The following is a 14,856-nucleotide window of genomic DNA, read 5'->3' on the forward strand; positions in this document are numbered from 1 at the left end:
TTTGAAAATTTTGTCTTGAATTCATTCTTTACATTTCCCTGCCTACCGATAAACTACCGATAGTTATGTTACCGATTTATAAAAAAAAATTCTGGCCACCCTGCTCTCTTGCATATGTCAAAAAAAATTCCCCCAACGGTCAGGGCCTAGCCCAAAAATTCTGAAAACGCACGTTTTTTTTGAAGCTCGCGAATTAAAAGCAAAATTGTGAAGTGAAATTTGAAAAAAAATTGTGAAAAATTATAAAAAAAAGGTAAGTACTTCGTTTGTTTCAATAATAATTTTTTTTTCCATAATAAAATAAAAACAAACGTGACGAAGGGGGACAAATTATTATTAAAATTGGCCCGTTTACATATTCGCTACTTCTAGCGGATAATGCACTATCCGACAATACTAGCACGAAATTAGCATAATATAAACGCTTATTTGCGAAGACACATTTACATTGTGCTAATATCGTGCTAGTATTGTCCGCTAGAACTAGCGAATATGTAAACCAGGGGGGCGGAGCACTGAATCCCTACCCGGGCAAGTGCTGGTTCTAACATGTAAACAACAGTGTTAACCCTTTATAAGGCAGACGAATCACTTCTGTGAATCTAACGTCCAAGTTTTATCGCCTATTTTGTTCCCTCCGTGTATTTTTTGGTCGGTGTGAATCTAACGTCCAGTTTTTGTACCGTTTTAAAAAATAGGAGTGACTTTGTACCCGTGATTTTTTTTTACTTATTTTTTCATTTGAATTGAAACATGCCGTTCCAGAATAAATATGATATGGCTTTATTGCGTACATGGTGCGCACTATTCATGACATGATAAAAAAAATTCCGCAGATCACGTCGCATTGAGAGCCGTCATTAGCGCTGTCCGATACCGATACGATGAAATCTCGCTTAACTTTTCAAAAGGACCTAAGTAACATTTTTTTCATGAATTAATTTGAATACAGCAATCAATAGCACAGCAAAAAAAGTTGTTGAATATTACATCGAAATCGCTGCAACCCACTGAATCCATCGATTATTGAATATTACACAGCACGATGTACTCGAGAGCTTGCTGTGTAATAAGCAGAAGCGATGTAATTTCTTCCGATGTAATAAATAAACGACGTAATCAAAGCGATGTAGATGAATGTGACGTAAAGCAGCCCGATGAGCATGGTAGTAAATGTAAATTCAGTTATTTTGATAACGTAATGTTCATGAGATGCTGTTTTCAGTTTTTAAATATTGATTTTTTTATTATTCAAATTTTAATATACATATTTCAATTTTTTTCACAGGATTCGAAAAAAAAAATTATTTTATCTCAATCTATATAGGGTTATTTTAGTTATTTCATGATACTTTTCAGCAGATTAGTACTTTTAGCAGCTTTACTTTATTGTAAGCGTCCATCATGCACATAGCTGAATAAAGTTCCACCGCAGGTTTCATTTCACATTTCACAGACAAGTTCCTATACACCGGCAGTCTAGTCTAGACAGGGTTTCTTCTGAGTAGCCGACACATAAATCGGTGATCTAGAAAGACATCAGATGCTGAAAAGAGATAAGAAAAAACGTTCAGATGGGCTGGTAAGGAGCGATGATACTTAATACTTTTCTTTTATACGAATATACATCTGGGATTCCGATTGGATTCCCTCCTGAATCAAAGACGCATGCCAGAGGGTCTTTAAAGGTAGCGTCACACTTCGGGAATTTGGTCCGCGGATTTTTCCCCCATGCATTTTTACATACGCGATGTTTTTGGGATTTGGGCGCGGAAAATCAAAATCCCGGCCCCATTTCAAATGCACGGGGGGACCAAAATCCGGCGGAAAATTTTCCCCAAAGTATAAGGTGCCCTTTACTGTTTCAAATGTTGGTCTAAAAATACACGGGACCAAAATCCGCCGGACGATTTTCCCGATGTGTGAGGCTACTTCTATAGACTCTGAATTTAATAATAAATGATTGCCATTATGCTTACCCACGTTGACAGCTTAACTAGTATAAACTGTTGATCCATAATGATTTTAATTATCACAAAATTAACCTACTTCTTAGGCTATCTCTTCCTCATCTTCGATCTCGCGCTCCTTCCTTGCCCTCGCCATCGTCACCGAAATCTTCTTCACCACCGCCCTCTTTCGCTTCCAATTTCATTTCGATGTCCGGCAGCAGATAGTACTGAAGCAGATTTGACCACGAATCGTCCTTGATAAGTTCGGCAATGTCATCCTTGATCGTATCATTATTGTTGGTGAACCAATCGAAGAATGTTCGATACTCTAGGCCGCGTTTCCACCGGTTAGCCATCGCCTTCTTTGGCAACATCTTGGTCAAGACGCGATCCCGTTTCTACTTGACGGCCGTGCTGGTCGAAGCAGGTAATCTGAAAGCGAACCCAAATGTTAGATTACTAAATTCCACGTATTTTAATTGAAATTAAAAACCAAAGTTAGACTCTGTTAAAAACTAGCACTACAATAACGTCGTTATATGTACATGTTTAGATTTGCTATTATAGTTTGAATTTAAAACTACAAATCCTAGTCTCGCAAAAGGGCACCGCCTACAAGAAGTTGGCGTAGGAAGCCCTAGGCGAGACGGTCAAGGTGAGGGCACTCACGACGGAGATGAATCTAAGGGTTAAAGACCTGGACGAGATCATCGAAGTCGAAGAGCTCTTCACGGCACTGCGGCGAAAGTGTGAAGTGAAGACGCCCACCGCAGCCGTTCGGCTACGGAAAGGTCCGGCAGGTAGGGCTGTGCAAATATCGATAAAATCGATAATATCGATATTATCGGATGAAATTTATCGATACGATATCCGATATCATTGAACTCAGATATCGCCGATATCGATAAATTTTTGTAATCGATGTAATGATGATGCCCAATTAAATCAACTACATACACTGGCTCACTGACTACATACATCCTTTAAAACATATGTAGCAAGCCAATCACATTTTTTAAATGTCCATTGTGTCTGGTGTTGAGAAATTGGGCGCATCAGTACCCACTAAGACGAAAGGCAAAACGCATGAACGATAAAGCTTACAAAACCCTCGACAGGAAATCTAAAATCATTCATAATAAACCACAGGCGGTGAAAGTTATTTCATGAAAATTATTGACGTTTGCGGTGTTTTACCAAGATGAATAAGAGCGACTAAAATTTTAAATGGTTTTGGAGTGACAAATTAGAGTTAGAAACGTGATAAAATCGATAGTAGACAAACTCGGGTAAAAACTGTATTTTTTTTATTTTATCGGATATCGATCCGATATCCGATATTTTCAAACCCGATATATCGCCGATACCGATATATCACCAAATGAATATCGTCGATATCGATAAACCTCCATTGTGCACATCCCTACCGGCAGGGACACAAAGTATTCGGCTATCTGCAGCGGACACCTCCAAGGTAGTCAAGTTGGGGAGCGTCAAGGTGGGATGGTCGGTGTGCCCTGTGGCATGTACGAGCAACCCGAAGCGAGTCACGATGTTCGATGCTGCAAGGACACGCAGCTTACCTCGAGGGTGCGTTGTGCACTGCCCCCCCTTTGAAGCATTTGTACCGAAGGGACGATGGGCTTGGCGGCAATGGAAACGGTTTAGCGGGTCGGGGATGTAGTCCTGCCTCCTTCGTTTGCTGTTGGAGGTGGTCCCTAATCCCGCACTTCCTGGAAAACCCAGGATGTCTGTTGAGCAGATTCCCCCGCCATTGCTTAGTAAGAAAAAAAAACACGCACGCACACAAAATCTCAATTCGTCGAACTAAGTCGATCGGTATATAACACTTTGGGTCTCCGGGCCTTTTATAAAAAGCGAACATATAGCCTTTACGTATACGAGAAAGGCAAAACGTTTAGCTGGGCTGGTGAGGAGCGATGATATTTATACTTCGCTTTTATACGGATATACTGCTGGGATTCCTAATCTAAAAAAAGACGCATCCCTGCTAAATCCAAGTAGCATTCCCTTTTGAATCAAAGAAACATTACTCTTAGGAATCTCCGATGGATTCCTTCTAGAATTCCCAGGAGGATTTTATTAGTAATACCCGGAGAATTGCCTTCAGAATTCTCGTAGAAACTTCATAGATTCATGTCGAAATTCCTCGGGGATTCCGGAGTGAATTATTCGGAGAGAATTATTCACACGAAATTCGTGGAGGATCCCGGAGGGATCCTTCGAAAATTCGAAGGAATCCTTTCTGGGAATTCTAGAAGGAATCCATCGGGGATACCGAAAAGTATCCTTCGATATTCGGAAAGAATCCCTTGGGATTTCTGGAAGGAAAACCTCGGTGATTCCAAATGAATCGTTCGGTGATTCCAAAAGGAATCTTCTTGAAATTCCGGAAGTGTATTCTTCGGGGATTGTGTAGGATTCGCTTTAAATTTCCAGAAGATTCTCCCTGGAATCCTCTATAGATTTTAAAGAACTCTTTGAGGATCCCAAAGAAAATCTTCGGGGATTCCATAAGAAATCCTTCTGACGATTCCTAAAGAACTCTTTCGGAATTCGAAGGAACTTCTCTAAAGATTCCCGGATGAAATCCTTTGAAGATTCCGAAGAAACTGCTTCTGGAATTTGGAAGAAATGCTTCGGATATGCCGAAGAAACTTCTTCGAAGATTCCAAAGGAGCTTCTTCGAGGATTCTAAAAGGAATCGTCTGGGTTTTCAAAATCCTCCGGGATTCCTAAGCAACTTTTTAGGATTCCGAATCAACTTTTATTGGATTCCAAAGGAACTCTTTCAGGGATTCCGTAAAGACTCCATCGAGGATTCCAAAGGAACGCCTTCGAGGATTTCGGAAGAACACCTTCAGAATTCCGAATCAACTTCTTAGGGAATACCGGATGACTTCTTCCTTTAGAATTTTGAAGAAACTCATTTGAAAACTTCAAATGAACTCCTGCGAAGATTTCGGAAGATTCCCTTCAAAATTCTGATGGAACGCTTTAGGGGGTTCTAAAGCAACTTCTTCGGGGATTCCGAGGAAGCTCCTTCAAGAATTCCAAAAGAACCCTCTCTGATAATTCCAAAAAGAATCCTCCGGTGTTTCCTATATGGAATTTAGTAGGAATTCACTGCGAACTTCCGAGGGATCCCCATTGCAATCTTCGGAGAAGGTACTCCTTGGGGCCCTCCTTAGCCGTGCGGTAAGACGCTAGCAAGACGGTAAGCAAGACCATGCTGAGGGTGGCTGGGTTCGATTCCCGGTGCCGGTCTAAGCAATTTTCGGATTGGAAATTGTCTCGACTTCCCTGGGCATAAAAGTATCATCGTGCTAGCCTCATGATATACGAACGCAAAAATGGTAACCTGGCATAGAAACCTCGAGATTAATAACTGTAGAAGTGCTTAATGAACACTAAGCTGCGAGGCGACTGTGTCCCAGTGTCGGGATGCAATGTCAATAATAATAACAAGAAGAAGAAGAAGGAGAAGAAGGAACTCCTTAGGAGATTGCGAAGGAACTCCTTTAGGGATTCCGAAGAAACTGCTTTTGGAATTCCGATAGAACTTCTTCGGGGATTCCAAAGAAGCTCCTTTGGGTATTCCAAAAAAAAAGTTTCGTCGGGATTCTCGGAGGAGTTCCTTGAAAGAGATCCTATGGCATCCTTGAAGGAGTTCCTTCGAAATCCTTACAGGAATTCATTCGAAACTCTTGCCGGAGTTCCTTTGAAATCGTTATACGATTTCCTTAAGTATCCCCGGTAGATTCCCTCTGGAATCCCTAGAGAGATTGCTTCAGCGACATTTTTTCTGAATCAAAGAAGCATTTCCGTCTGAAATAAAGACACCTGCTTACTTACTTACTTATGGATCCTGTACACCTCCGGTGGTGCAAAGGGCCGACTTGCAAGATCTCCATCCTGAGCGTTGCCCGGTTATCGCTTTAACCTGTTGCCAGGTTAGATTTCGATCGACTTCTTTTATTTCTTTGTTGAGGCTTCGCCGCCATGAGCCTCTGGGTCTGCCTCTGCTGCGATGCCCCGCTGGGTTCCAGTCTAATGCTTGTTTACAGATTTCGTTTCCGCCCCTACGTAGAGTGTGGCCGACCCAGCCCCACTTCCGATCCCGAATTTCTGTTGCTATCGGCCTCTGATGATTTCTACTCGCAAAGGCAGCCCTTGCTTTCTTGATCCGTGCGCCTATGTCGATCTTGGTACCGCCGTCTGACGCCATTTGGCTACCAAGATATTGGAAGCTTTCAACATTCTCCACTGGTTGCCCGGCTACTGTGAAAATGGAAGGAATCACCGTGTTTACATCCAACGTTTTGGTTTTGTTGACATTGATGACTAAACCTGCCGAGGAGGAGCGCTCGGCAAGGTCGTTGAGCTTACTCTGCATATCAGAGCGCCGCTGCGCGAGGAGTGCAACGTCATCCGCCAATTCGAAGTCGTTTAGGTGCTGCATGGTTATAGGCTGCCATAACAGCCCGCGGTTTGGTTCACGGTCAATCGCATCTACCAGAATCTCATCGATTACGATGAGGAACAGTAACGATGATAGAATACATCCTTGCCTCACACCAGCTACGACCCGGATAGGGTCGAACAAGACCCCATTGTGCAGCACTCTACACGAGAAGGCCTCGTACTGTGCCTCGATGAGGCCGATGATTTTCTCAGGAACTCCCTTGCGTCTCAGGGCGCCCCACATATTCTCAAGATTGAGCCGGCCAAAAGCGTTTTCGTAGAAAATGAATACCAAGTAAAGGGACTCTTGGAATTCGTTGACCTGCTCCAGAATGATGCGGAGCGTGACAATATGGTCCACAAAGGATCTTCCGGCACGGAATCCGGCTTGCTGCCGCCGGAGAGTCGCATCGATCTTCTCCTGAATCCGGGCTAGGATAATTTTGCACAGAACTTTGAGAACGGTACACAGCAACATAATGCCTCGCCAGTTATCGCATACAGTCAGGTCACCCTTTTTGGGCACCTTCACTAAGATACCTTGCATCCAGTCGACCGGGAAAGTTGCGGTGTCCCAGATATTACGAAATAAACGATGCAGTAGTTGAGCGGATATCATGGGGTCAGCTTTGAGCATCTCGGCTGATATGCAGTCGACCCCTGGGGCTTTATTCGATTTCATGCTTTGGATGGCTGTTTGAATCTCTAGCAGTGATGGAGCTTCGGTATTGACGCGTGTTATACGTCGGATCCTAGGCAGATCATGCCGAGGTGGTGATGGCCTGGCTGGCACTTGAAAAAGATGTTCGAAGTGCTCGAACCAGCGTTTCAGCTGGTCAGTTGGGTCAGTCAATAACTGATCATTCGCGTCTTTCACAGGCATCGTTGCTTTCATTTTCGCCCCGCTTAAGCGTCGTGAGATGTAGTAGAGGAGGCGAATGTCCCCGGTTGCGGCGGCTCTCTCTCCTTCGTCGGCCAGAGAGTCTGCCCACGCTCGCTTGTCTCGTCGACATGAGCGTTTTACTTCCTTCTCAAGAGCCGCGTATCGTTGAGGGGCTAAGACTTTGGCTCCTCTGGGTTTCGATCGCTCTATCGCGGCTTTGGCTTCTCTTCGCTCCTCTATCTTCCTCCAGGTCTCATCGGTGATCCATTGTTTTCTCTGGGTGCGTAGTTCGCCCAGATTGTTCTCGCTGGTGGCGATGAAGGCATTCTTGATAGCGGTCCATTGGTCTTCCACGCTGCCACCTTCCGGAATATCTGCAGCACGCGTCTCCAGTTCTTCAACGAAGGACCGTTTCACCGTGGCATCTTCCAGTCGGCGTTTGTTGAATCGTCGTTCAACTCTTTCCTCCTGCCGACGAATCCGCGCAATGCGCAGGCGTATTTCGCCGATGAGGAGGTGATGATCAGACGCAATATCGGCACTACGCTTATTCCGTACATCAAGAAGGCTCCGTTTCCATTTTCGGCTGATGCAGATGTGGTCGATTTGATTTTCTGTAAAGCCGTGACGGCTTGTTACTACAAAATTCACCATGTCGTTATTACCACAAAATTCTGCGAACAGCTCTCCGTTTTCGTTCATTTCTCCAAGACCATGGCGTCCCATAATGCGCTCATGGTTCGAGTTGTCGGATCCGATCTTCGCGTTGAAGTCGCCCAAACAGATCTTGATATCACCCTTCGGAATTCTATCTACGACGGCATTGAGTTGACTGTAGAAGTTCTCTTTGTCTTGCAGATCGGCAGCATCGGTTGGCGCATAACATTGGATTATAGTAAGGTTTCGGATCCGTGTTCTAAATCTGGCAACGATTATCCTTTCACTTATAGGTTCCCACTTCATAAGCGCAGAGTGTGCCTGAGCGCTTAGCAGGAAGCCAACTCCGCGATGCCGGGGAGCGTGTTCACCTCGTAAACCAGAGTATAGCAGAACTTGTCCCGACGGCGTTCTGTGTTCTCCAAAGTTTGGCCAACGGATTTCACTCAGTCCCAGGATTTCAAGCTTCATGCGGCGTGCATCATTGGAAAGTTGTTGCAATTTACCCTGCTGGGCTAGGGTTAAAACATTCCATGTTCCTATTCGTGTCCTTTGTTTCGCGCTAAGAGTCGTCGCTGTAAAATCAGTCCGTATTCTTTCATTATCGGATTCTCGGACAAATTGATGTTTCGGGAACAGTAGGTTGTTGGCCCAAGGTTCCCTATCCACCGGGATGGGAATGCCATCTTAGGTATAGCTTCCAGGGAATAGCATTTCATACTCAGCCGCTGGATGCCAGAACAGACGCTGTTGGAGCCGCACCTCCTTGGTGGACAGACGCTCGATCAGTCGGGTCAAATTTGTTTAAAGTCCCACCCAACACCAGGACTAGGCTAGTGCGCTTTGAGCGGCACACGGTCGCTTTGATAGGGCCTGCTTGGGGACACATGCAGCTTTTTATAGAAGTTCAACAGAGCCCACTGTCGAACCCCACCACATCCTAGGCAGACCCCACAGGACGTACCCTCTCATTCTAGCTGATGTCAGAAGGACAACAGTGCCTAGGGAGCTGCACCTACCAGCTAAGTACGCAACCCTTAGCTGGCGGTCAATTGTCATGGGAAGACCCGTGGAAGAGTGAGTATTGGAACTTGTGAGGACCAGAGCTATGTTAGGCGCCCTTCCCGGATGTCAAATCACCATTTCGCAGCCCAAGACACCCGCCTCCCTTCTAAATCAAAGAAGCATTTCCCTCTGAATCAAAGAAACATTCCATCTGGAAAATTCCTCTTGGAGTCCACGGAAAGTTGCCTTCGGAAAAAAATAAATTCCTTTGGAATCCCGAAAGGAGTTCCGAAAGGATTCCCTTTGGAATTTGAAAGGATTCCCTTTGGAATCCCGAAAGGATTCCCTTTGGAATCCCGAAAGGATTCCCCTTGGAATCCCGAAAGGATTCCTTTGGAATCCCGAAAGGATTCCCTGAATCCTGGAGAGGATTCCCTTGAATCCTGGAGAGGATTCCCTTTGAATCCCGAAAGGATTCCCTTTGGAATCCCGAAAGGATTCCCTTTGGAATCCCGAAAGGATTCCCTTTGGAATCCCGAAAGGATTCCCTTTGGAATCCCGAAAGGATTCCCTTTGGAATCCCGAAAGGATTCCCTTTGGAATCCCGAAAGGATTCCCTTTGGAATCCCGAAAGGATTCCCTTTGGAATCCCGAAAGGATTCCCTTTGGAATCCCGAAAGGATTCCCCGAAAGGATTCCCTTTGGAATCCCGAAAGGATTCCCTTTGAATCCGAAAGATTCCCGAAAGATTCCTTTGAATCGAAAGGATTCCCTTTGAATCAGGATTCCTTTGAATCCCGAAGGATTCCCTTTTGAATCCGAAAGGATTCCCTTTGAATCGAAAGGATTCCTTTGAATCCCGAAAGGATTCCCTTTGGAATCGAAAGGATTCCTTTGGAATCCCGAAAGGATTCCTTTGGAATCGAAAAGGATTCCCTTTGGAATCGAAAGGATTCCTTTGGAATCCCGAAAGGATTCCCTTTGGAATCCTCCAAGGATTCCCTTTGAATCCTGAAAGGATTCCCTTTGGAATCCCGAAAGGATTCCCTTGAATCCTGGAAAGGATTCCTTTGAATCGAAAGGATTCCTTTGGAATCGAAAGGATTCCTTTGGAATCCCGAAAGGATTCCTTTGGAATCCTGAAAGGATTCCCTTTGGAATCCTGAAAGGATTCCTTTGGAATCCGAAAGGATTCCTTTGGAATCCCGGAAAGGATTCCCTTTGAATCCCGAAAGGATTCCCTTTGAATCCCGAAAGGATTCCCTTTGGAATCGAAAGGATTCCTTTGGAATCGAAAGGATTCCCTTTGAATCCTGAAAGGATTCCTTTGGAATCGAAAGGATTCCTTTGGAATCGAAAGGATTCCTTTGGAATCCCGGGAAGGATTCCCTTTGAATCCCAAAAGGATTCCCTTTTGGAATCCCGGGAGGATTCCCCTTTCAAATCCCGAAAGGATTCCCTTTTGGAATCCCGAAAGGATTCCCTTTGGAATCCCGAAAGGATTCCCTTTGGAATCCCGAAAGGATTCCCTTTGGAATCCCGAAAGGATTCCCTTTGGAATCCCGAAAGGATTCCCTTTGGAATCCCGAAAGGATTCCCTTTGGAATCCCGAAAGGATTCCCTTTGGAGTCCCGAAAGAATTCCCTTTGGAATCCCGAAAGGATTCCTTTGAACTCCTGCGAAAGGATTCCCTTGAACCTGTTGATCCCTTCGAATCAGAAAGGATTCTCTTCGGAATCCCGGAAAGGATTCCCTTCGGAATCCCGGAAAGGATTCCCTTCGGAATCCCGGAAAGGATTCCCTTCGGAATCCCGGAAAGGATTCCCTTCGGAATCCCGGAAAGGATTCCCTTCGGAATCGAAAGTTCCCTTTGGAAAGGATCTCCCTTTGAATCCTGAAAGGAAGGATTCCCTTTGGAATCCCGAAAAGGATTCCCTTTGGAATCCCGAAAAGGATTCCCTTTGGAATCCCGAAAAGGATTCCCTTTGGAATCCCGAAAGGATTCCCTTTGAATCCCGAAAGGATTCCCTTTGGAATCCCGAAAGGATTCCTTTGGAATCCTGAAAGGATTCCCTTTGAATCCCGAAAGGATTCCCGTCGGAATCCCGAAAGGATTCCCGTCGGAATCCCGAAAGGATTCCCTTAGGGATCCCGAAAGGATTCCCTTAGGGATCCCGAAAGGATTCCCTTAGGGATCCCGAAAGGATTCCCTTAGGGATCCCGAAAGGATTCCCTTAGGGATCCCGAAAGGATTCCCTTAGGGATCCCGAAAGGATTCTTTGAACTCGAAAGGATTCCTTTGGAATCCAGGATAGGGATTCCCTCTTGGAATCCGAAAGGATTCCCTTTGAATCCTGAAAGGATTCCCTTGAATCCGAAAGGATTCCCTTTGAATCCTGGAAAGGATTCCCTTTGAATCCCGAAAGGATTCCCTTTGAATCCCGAAAGGATTCCTTGAATCCTGAAAGGATTCCCTTTGGAATCCTGAAAGGATTCCCTTTGGAATCCCGGAAAGGATCTTTGGAATCCTGAAAGGATCTCTTTGAACTGGAATCCTGAAAGGATTCCCTTTGAATCCGAAAGGATTCCCTTTGAATCCTGAAAGGATTCCCTTTGAATCCCGAAAGGATTCCCTTTGAATCCCGAAAGGATTCCCTTTGGAATCGAAAGGATTCCCTTTGAATCCTGAAAGGATTCCCTTTGGAATCCCGAAAGGATTCCCTTTGAATCCTGAAAGATTCCTTTGAATCCTGAAAGGATTCCCTTTGGAATCCTGGAAAGGATTCCTTTGAATCTGAAGGACTTCCTTAATCCTTGAAAGATTCCTTTGAATCCCGAAAGGATTCCCTTTGAATCCCGAAGGATTCCCTTTGAATCCCGAAAGGATTCCCTTTGAATCCTGAAAGGATTCCTTTGAATCCCGAAAGGATTCCTTTGGAATCCCGAAAGGATTCCCTTGGAATCTCGAAAGGATTCCCTTTGAATCCCGAAAGGATTCCTTTGAATCCCGAAAGGATTCTTTGGAATCGGAAAGGATTCCCTTTGAATCCGGAAAGAGCCCTTTGGAATCGGATTCCCTTGGAATCGGATTCCTTTGAATCCGAAAGGATTCCCTTTGAATCCTGAAAGGATTCCTTTGGAATCCCGAAAGGATTCCCTTTGAATCCCGAAAGGATTCCCTTTGAATCCTGAAAGGATTCCTTGAATCCCGAAAGGATTCCCTTTGAATCCCGAAAGGATTCCTTTGGAATCCCGAAAGGATTCCCTTTGAATCCCGAAAGGATTCCTTTGAATCCTGAAAGGATTCCTTTGAATCCCGAAAGATTCCCTTTGAATCCCGAAAGGATTCCTTTGAATCCCGAAAGGATTCCCTTTGAACTCGAAAGGATTCCCTTGAATCGAAAGGATTCCCTTTGGAATGTCGAAAGGATTCCCTTTGGAATCCTGGAAGGATTCCTTTTAGAATCCCGGAAGGATTCCCTTGAATCCCGAAAGGATTCCCTTTGAATCCCGAAAGGATTCCTTTGAATCCTGAAAGGATTCCCTTTGAATCCTGAAAGGATTCCTTTGGAATCCTGAAAGGATTCCTTTGAATCCTGGAAAGGATTCCCTTTGGAATCCTGAAAGGATTCCTTTGAATCCTGAAAGGATTCCCTTTGAATCCTGGAAAGGATTCCCTTTGAATCCCGAAAGGATTCCTTTGGAATCGGAAAGGATTCCTTGAATCCCGAAAGGATTCCCTTTGAATCGAAAGGATTCCCTTTGGAATCGAAAGGATTCCCTTTGAATCCCGAAAGGATTCCCTTTGAATCCGAAAGGATTCCCTTGAACTCGAAAGGATTCCTTTGGAATCCCGAAAGGATTCCCTTTGAATCCTGAAAGGATTCCCTTTGAATCCCGAAAGAATTCCTTGTGGAATCCCGAAAGGATTCCCTTTGAATCCTGGAAAGGATTCCTTTGGAATCCCGAAAGGATTCCCTTTGAATCCCGAAAGGATTCCCTTTGAATCCCTGAAAGGATTCCTTTGGAATCCCGAAAGGATTCCCTTGGAATCCTGAAAGGATTCCTTTGGAATCCTGAAAGGATTCCTTTGGAATCCCGAAAGGATTCCCTTTGGAATCCTGAAAGGATTCCCTTTGGAATCCCGAAAGGATTCCTTTGGAATCCTGAAAGGATTCCTTTGGAATCCCGAAAGGATTCCCTTGAATCCTGAAAGGATTCCCTTTGAATCCCGGAAAGGATTCCTTTGGAATCCTGAAAGGATTCCCTTTGGAACCCGAAAGGATTCCCTTGGAATCCCGGAAAGGATTCCCTTTGGAATCCGAAAGGATTCCCTTTGGAATCCCGAAAGGATTCCCTTTGGAATCCCGAAAGGATTCCCTTTAGAAAAGCACGCTTCGGTTCGGTATCTGAGATTTGATTTGGGTTCCCACTAAGACACGTTTAGGAAAACCAAAACAATTCGTTTTTGAATTCCAAGGGGATTCGGTTTGGATTGAGATAGTAATTGGAATATGTAGTGGTCTTCGTGGCCGTGAGGTTAGCGATGTCAACTGTCTAAACGCATGTGCTATGGAGTGTAGGTTCGATTCCTGCCTCGGTAAGGAGGAACATCTTCGTGATAGAAAAATTCTCCGTTGTCTTATTGGTAGGGGGTATGTGTTCAGTGTGTTACGACCTCTGGTTGAAGACGGGGGTCCTGTCTTTTTTTACGGGGTCGGTTTGAAATCCTTAAAAGATTCGGTTTGAGTTCTCAAATAGATTTGTTTTGGAATTCTTCAAGGAAGCGATTCGGGGTTCCAAAACGATTTGGTTTGAAATCCGAAATGGATTTGGATCGGTAAAGAATCTCAAAAGGATTTGGCTTGGAATCCCTAAAAGATTCGTTTCGGAATCTCAAAAGGTTCTTCAAAGGAATATCAAAATGACTCGGTTTGGAATTCCTCAATGTTTTAATTCAGAAAATCAAAAAGGGTTCAGTTTATAATACCAAACGTATTCGATTTGAAATCCCAAAAGGATTCGTTGTGGAGTCCCAAAAAGGATTTAGTTCAGAATTTAGTTAGAGAGAATTCTTTTTGGAATTCCAATAGAATTTGGTTTGAAGTTTCGAAACCATTCAGTTCGGAATCTCATAAGGGTTCGGTTCTACATCCCAAAAAGATTGAGTTTTAAATTTCAAACGGTTCGGAATTTCAAAAGTTTTTATTCGGAATTCCAAATGAACTCGTTTTAGGATCCCAAGAAGATTGGTTTTAGGATTCGGTTCTGAATCCCAAAATAATTCGGTTTGGAATCTTATTGATATTTGGTTTTTATTCTCAAAAGGATTCGGTTTGGAAGCACGGAAGTCGAATCAAGTACGAGATACTGAAGACGGCCTCACAGTTGAGGTCGAAATACGTAACTGTAAAGATAACAAAACGTGGTGGAATTAAATGGAAAGTACTATGCTCGTCTTAGAAGGTTCGTGTTGGGTATCATAATGCCGGAAGTGGAAGATTCCCAGAAGGGTTCCGTTCAAAATAAAAAAAAATAGTTCGGAATAGCTGAAGTATTTTCTTCGGAATTCTGGAAGGATTTCACTTGTAATCCTAGATCATTGGAAATTTAGAAAGATTCCGTTCAGCATCCCAGGATCAGGATACTGTTTGGAATCTCAGTGGATTTTTTTTCAGACTGAAAGGATTTCGTTTGGAATCCCAAAAGGATACTATGAACGGGTGACTGAGGGATTGTTCACAAATTACGTAACGCTCAAGGGGGAGGGAGGGGGTCAAGCCGAGCGTTATGGGTCATATATACATATCAACAAATCAAATAAATTGAATAAACTTATTTTTAAGTTCTTACCTGTCATTTGTTTTCCAATCC

At 44.1% G+C, this 14,856-nt stretch overlaps 1 protein-coding gene and 1 long non-coding RNA gene across 3 annotated transcripts; one reads left to right on the forward strand and one right to left on the reverse strand.

Annotated features, from left to right (window-relative positions):
* Window positions 1–1,289: 1,289 nt before the first annotated feature.
* LOC134202428 (uncharacterized) lies at window positions 1,290–14,856 on the reverse strand. 2 transcript variants are annotated; one of them, XR_009977216.1, is made up of 3 exons: window positions 14,836–14,856; window positions 1,980–2,384; window positions 1,290–1,546 (listed from the first exon to the last, which is right to left on the reverse strand). It is a non-coding gene; the product is annotated as an uncharacterized LOC134202428 (long non-coding RNA). The 2 variants fall into 2 exon arrangements; XR_009977215.1 differs by lacking the exon at window positions 14,836–14,856 and adding an exon at window positions 2,446–2,512.
* LOC134202427 (uncharacterized) lies at window positions 2,500–4,007 on the forward strand. The gene is made up of 2 exons (XM_062677426.1): window positions 2,500–2,752; window positions 3,386–4,007. Exons 1-2 carry the CDS (start codon window positions 2,629–2,631, stop codon window positions 3,634–3,636), a joined length of 375 nt encoding a protein of 124 aa, XP_062533410.1. The 5' UTR covers window positions 2,500–2,628; the 3' UTR covers window positions 3,637–4,007.

Source organism: Armigeres subalbatus, unplaced genomic scaffold (assembly GCF_024139115.2).
Source record: "Armigeres subalbatus isolate Guangzhou_Male unplaced genomic scaffold, GZ_Asu_2 Contig1209, whole genome shotgun sequence".
Taxonomy (NCBI): domain Eukaryota; kingdom Metazoa; phylum Arthropoda; class Insecta; order Diptera; family Culicidae; genus Armigeres; species Armigeres subalbatus.

Coding starts and splice junctions, on each gene's coding strand:
- LOC134202427 (XM_062677426.1), top strand. CDS start 2,629: ATGAATCTAAGGGTTAAAGACCTGGACGAGATCATCGAAGTCGAAGAG. Junction 2,753..3,385: donor GCTACGGAAAGGTCCGGCAG/GTAGGGCTGTGC, acceptor CCCTACCGGCAG/GGACACAAAGTATTCGGCTA.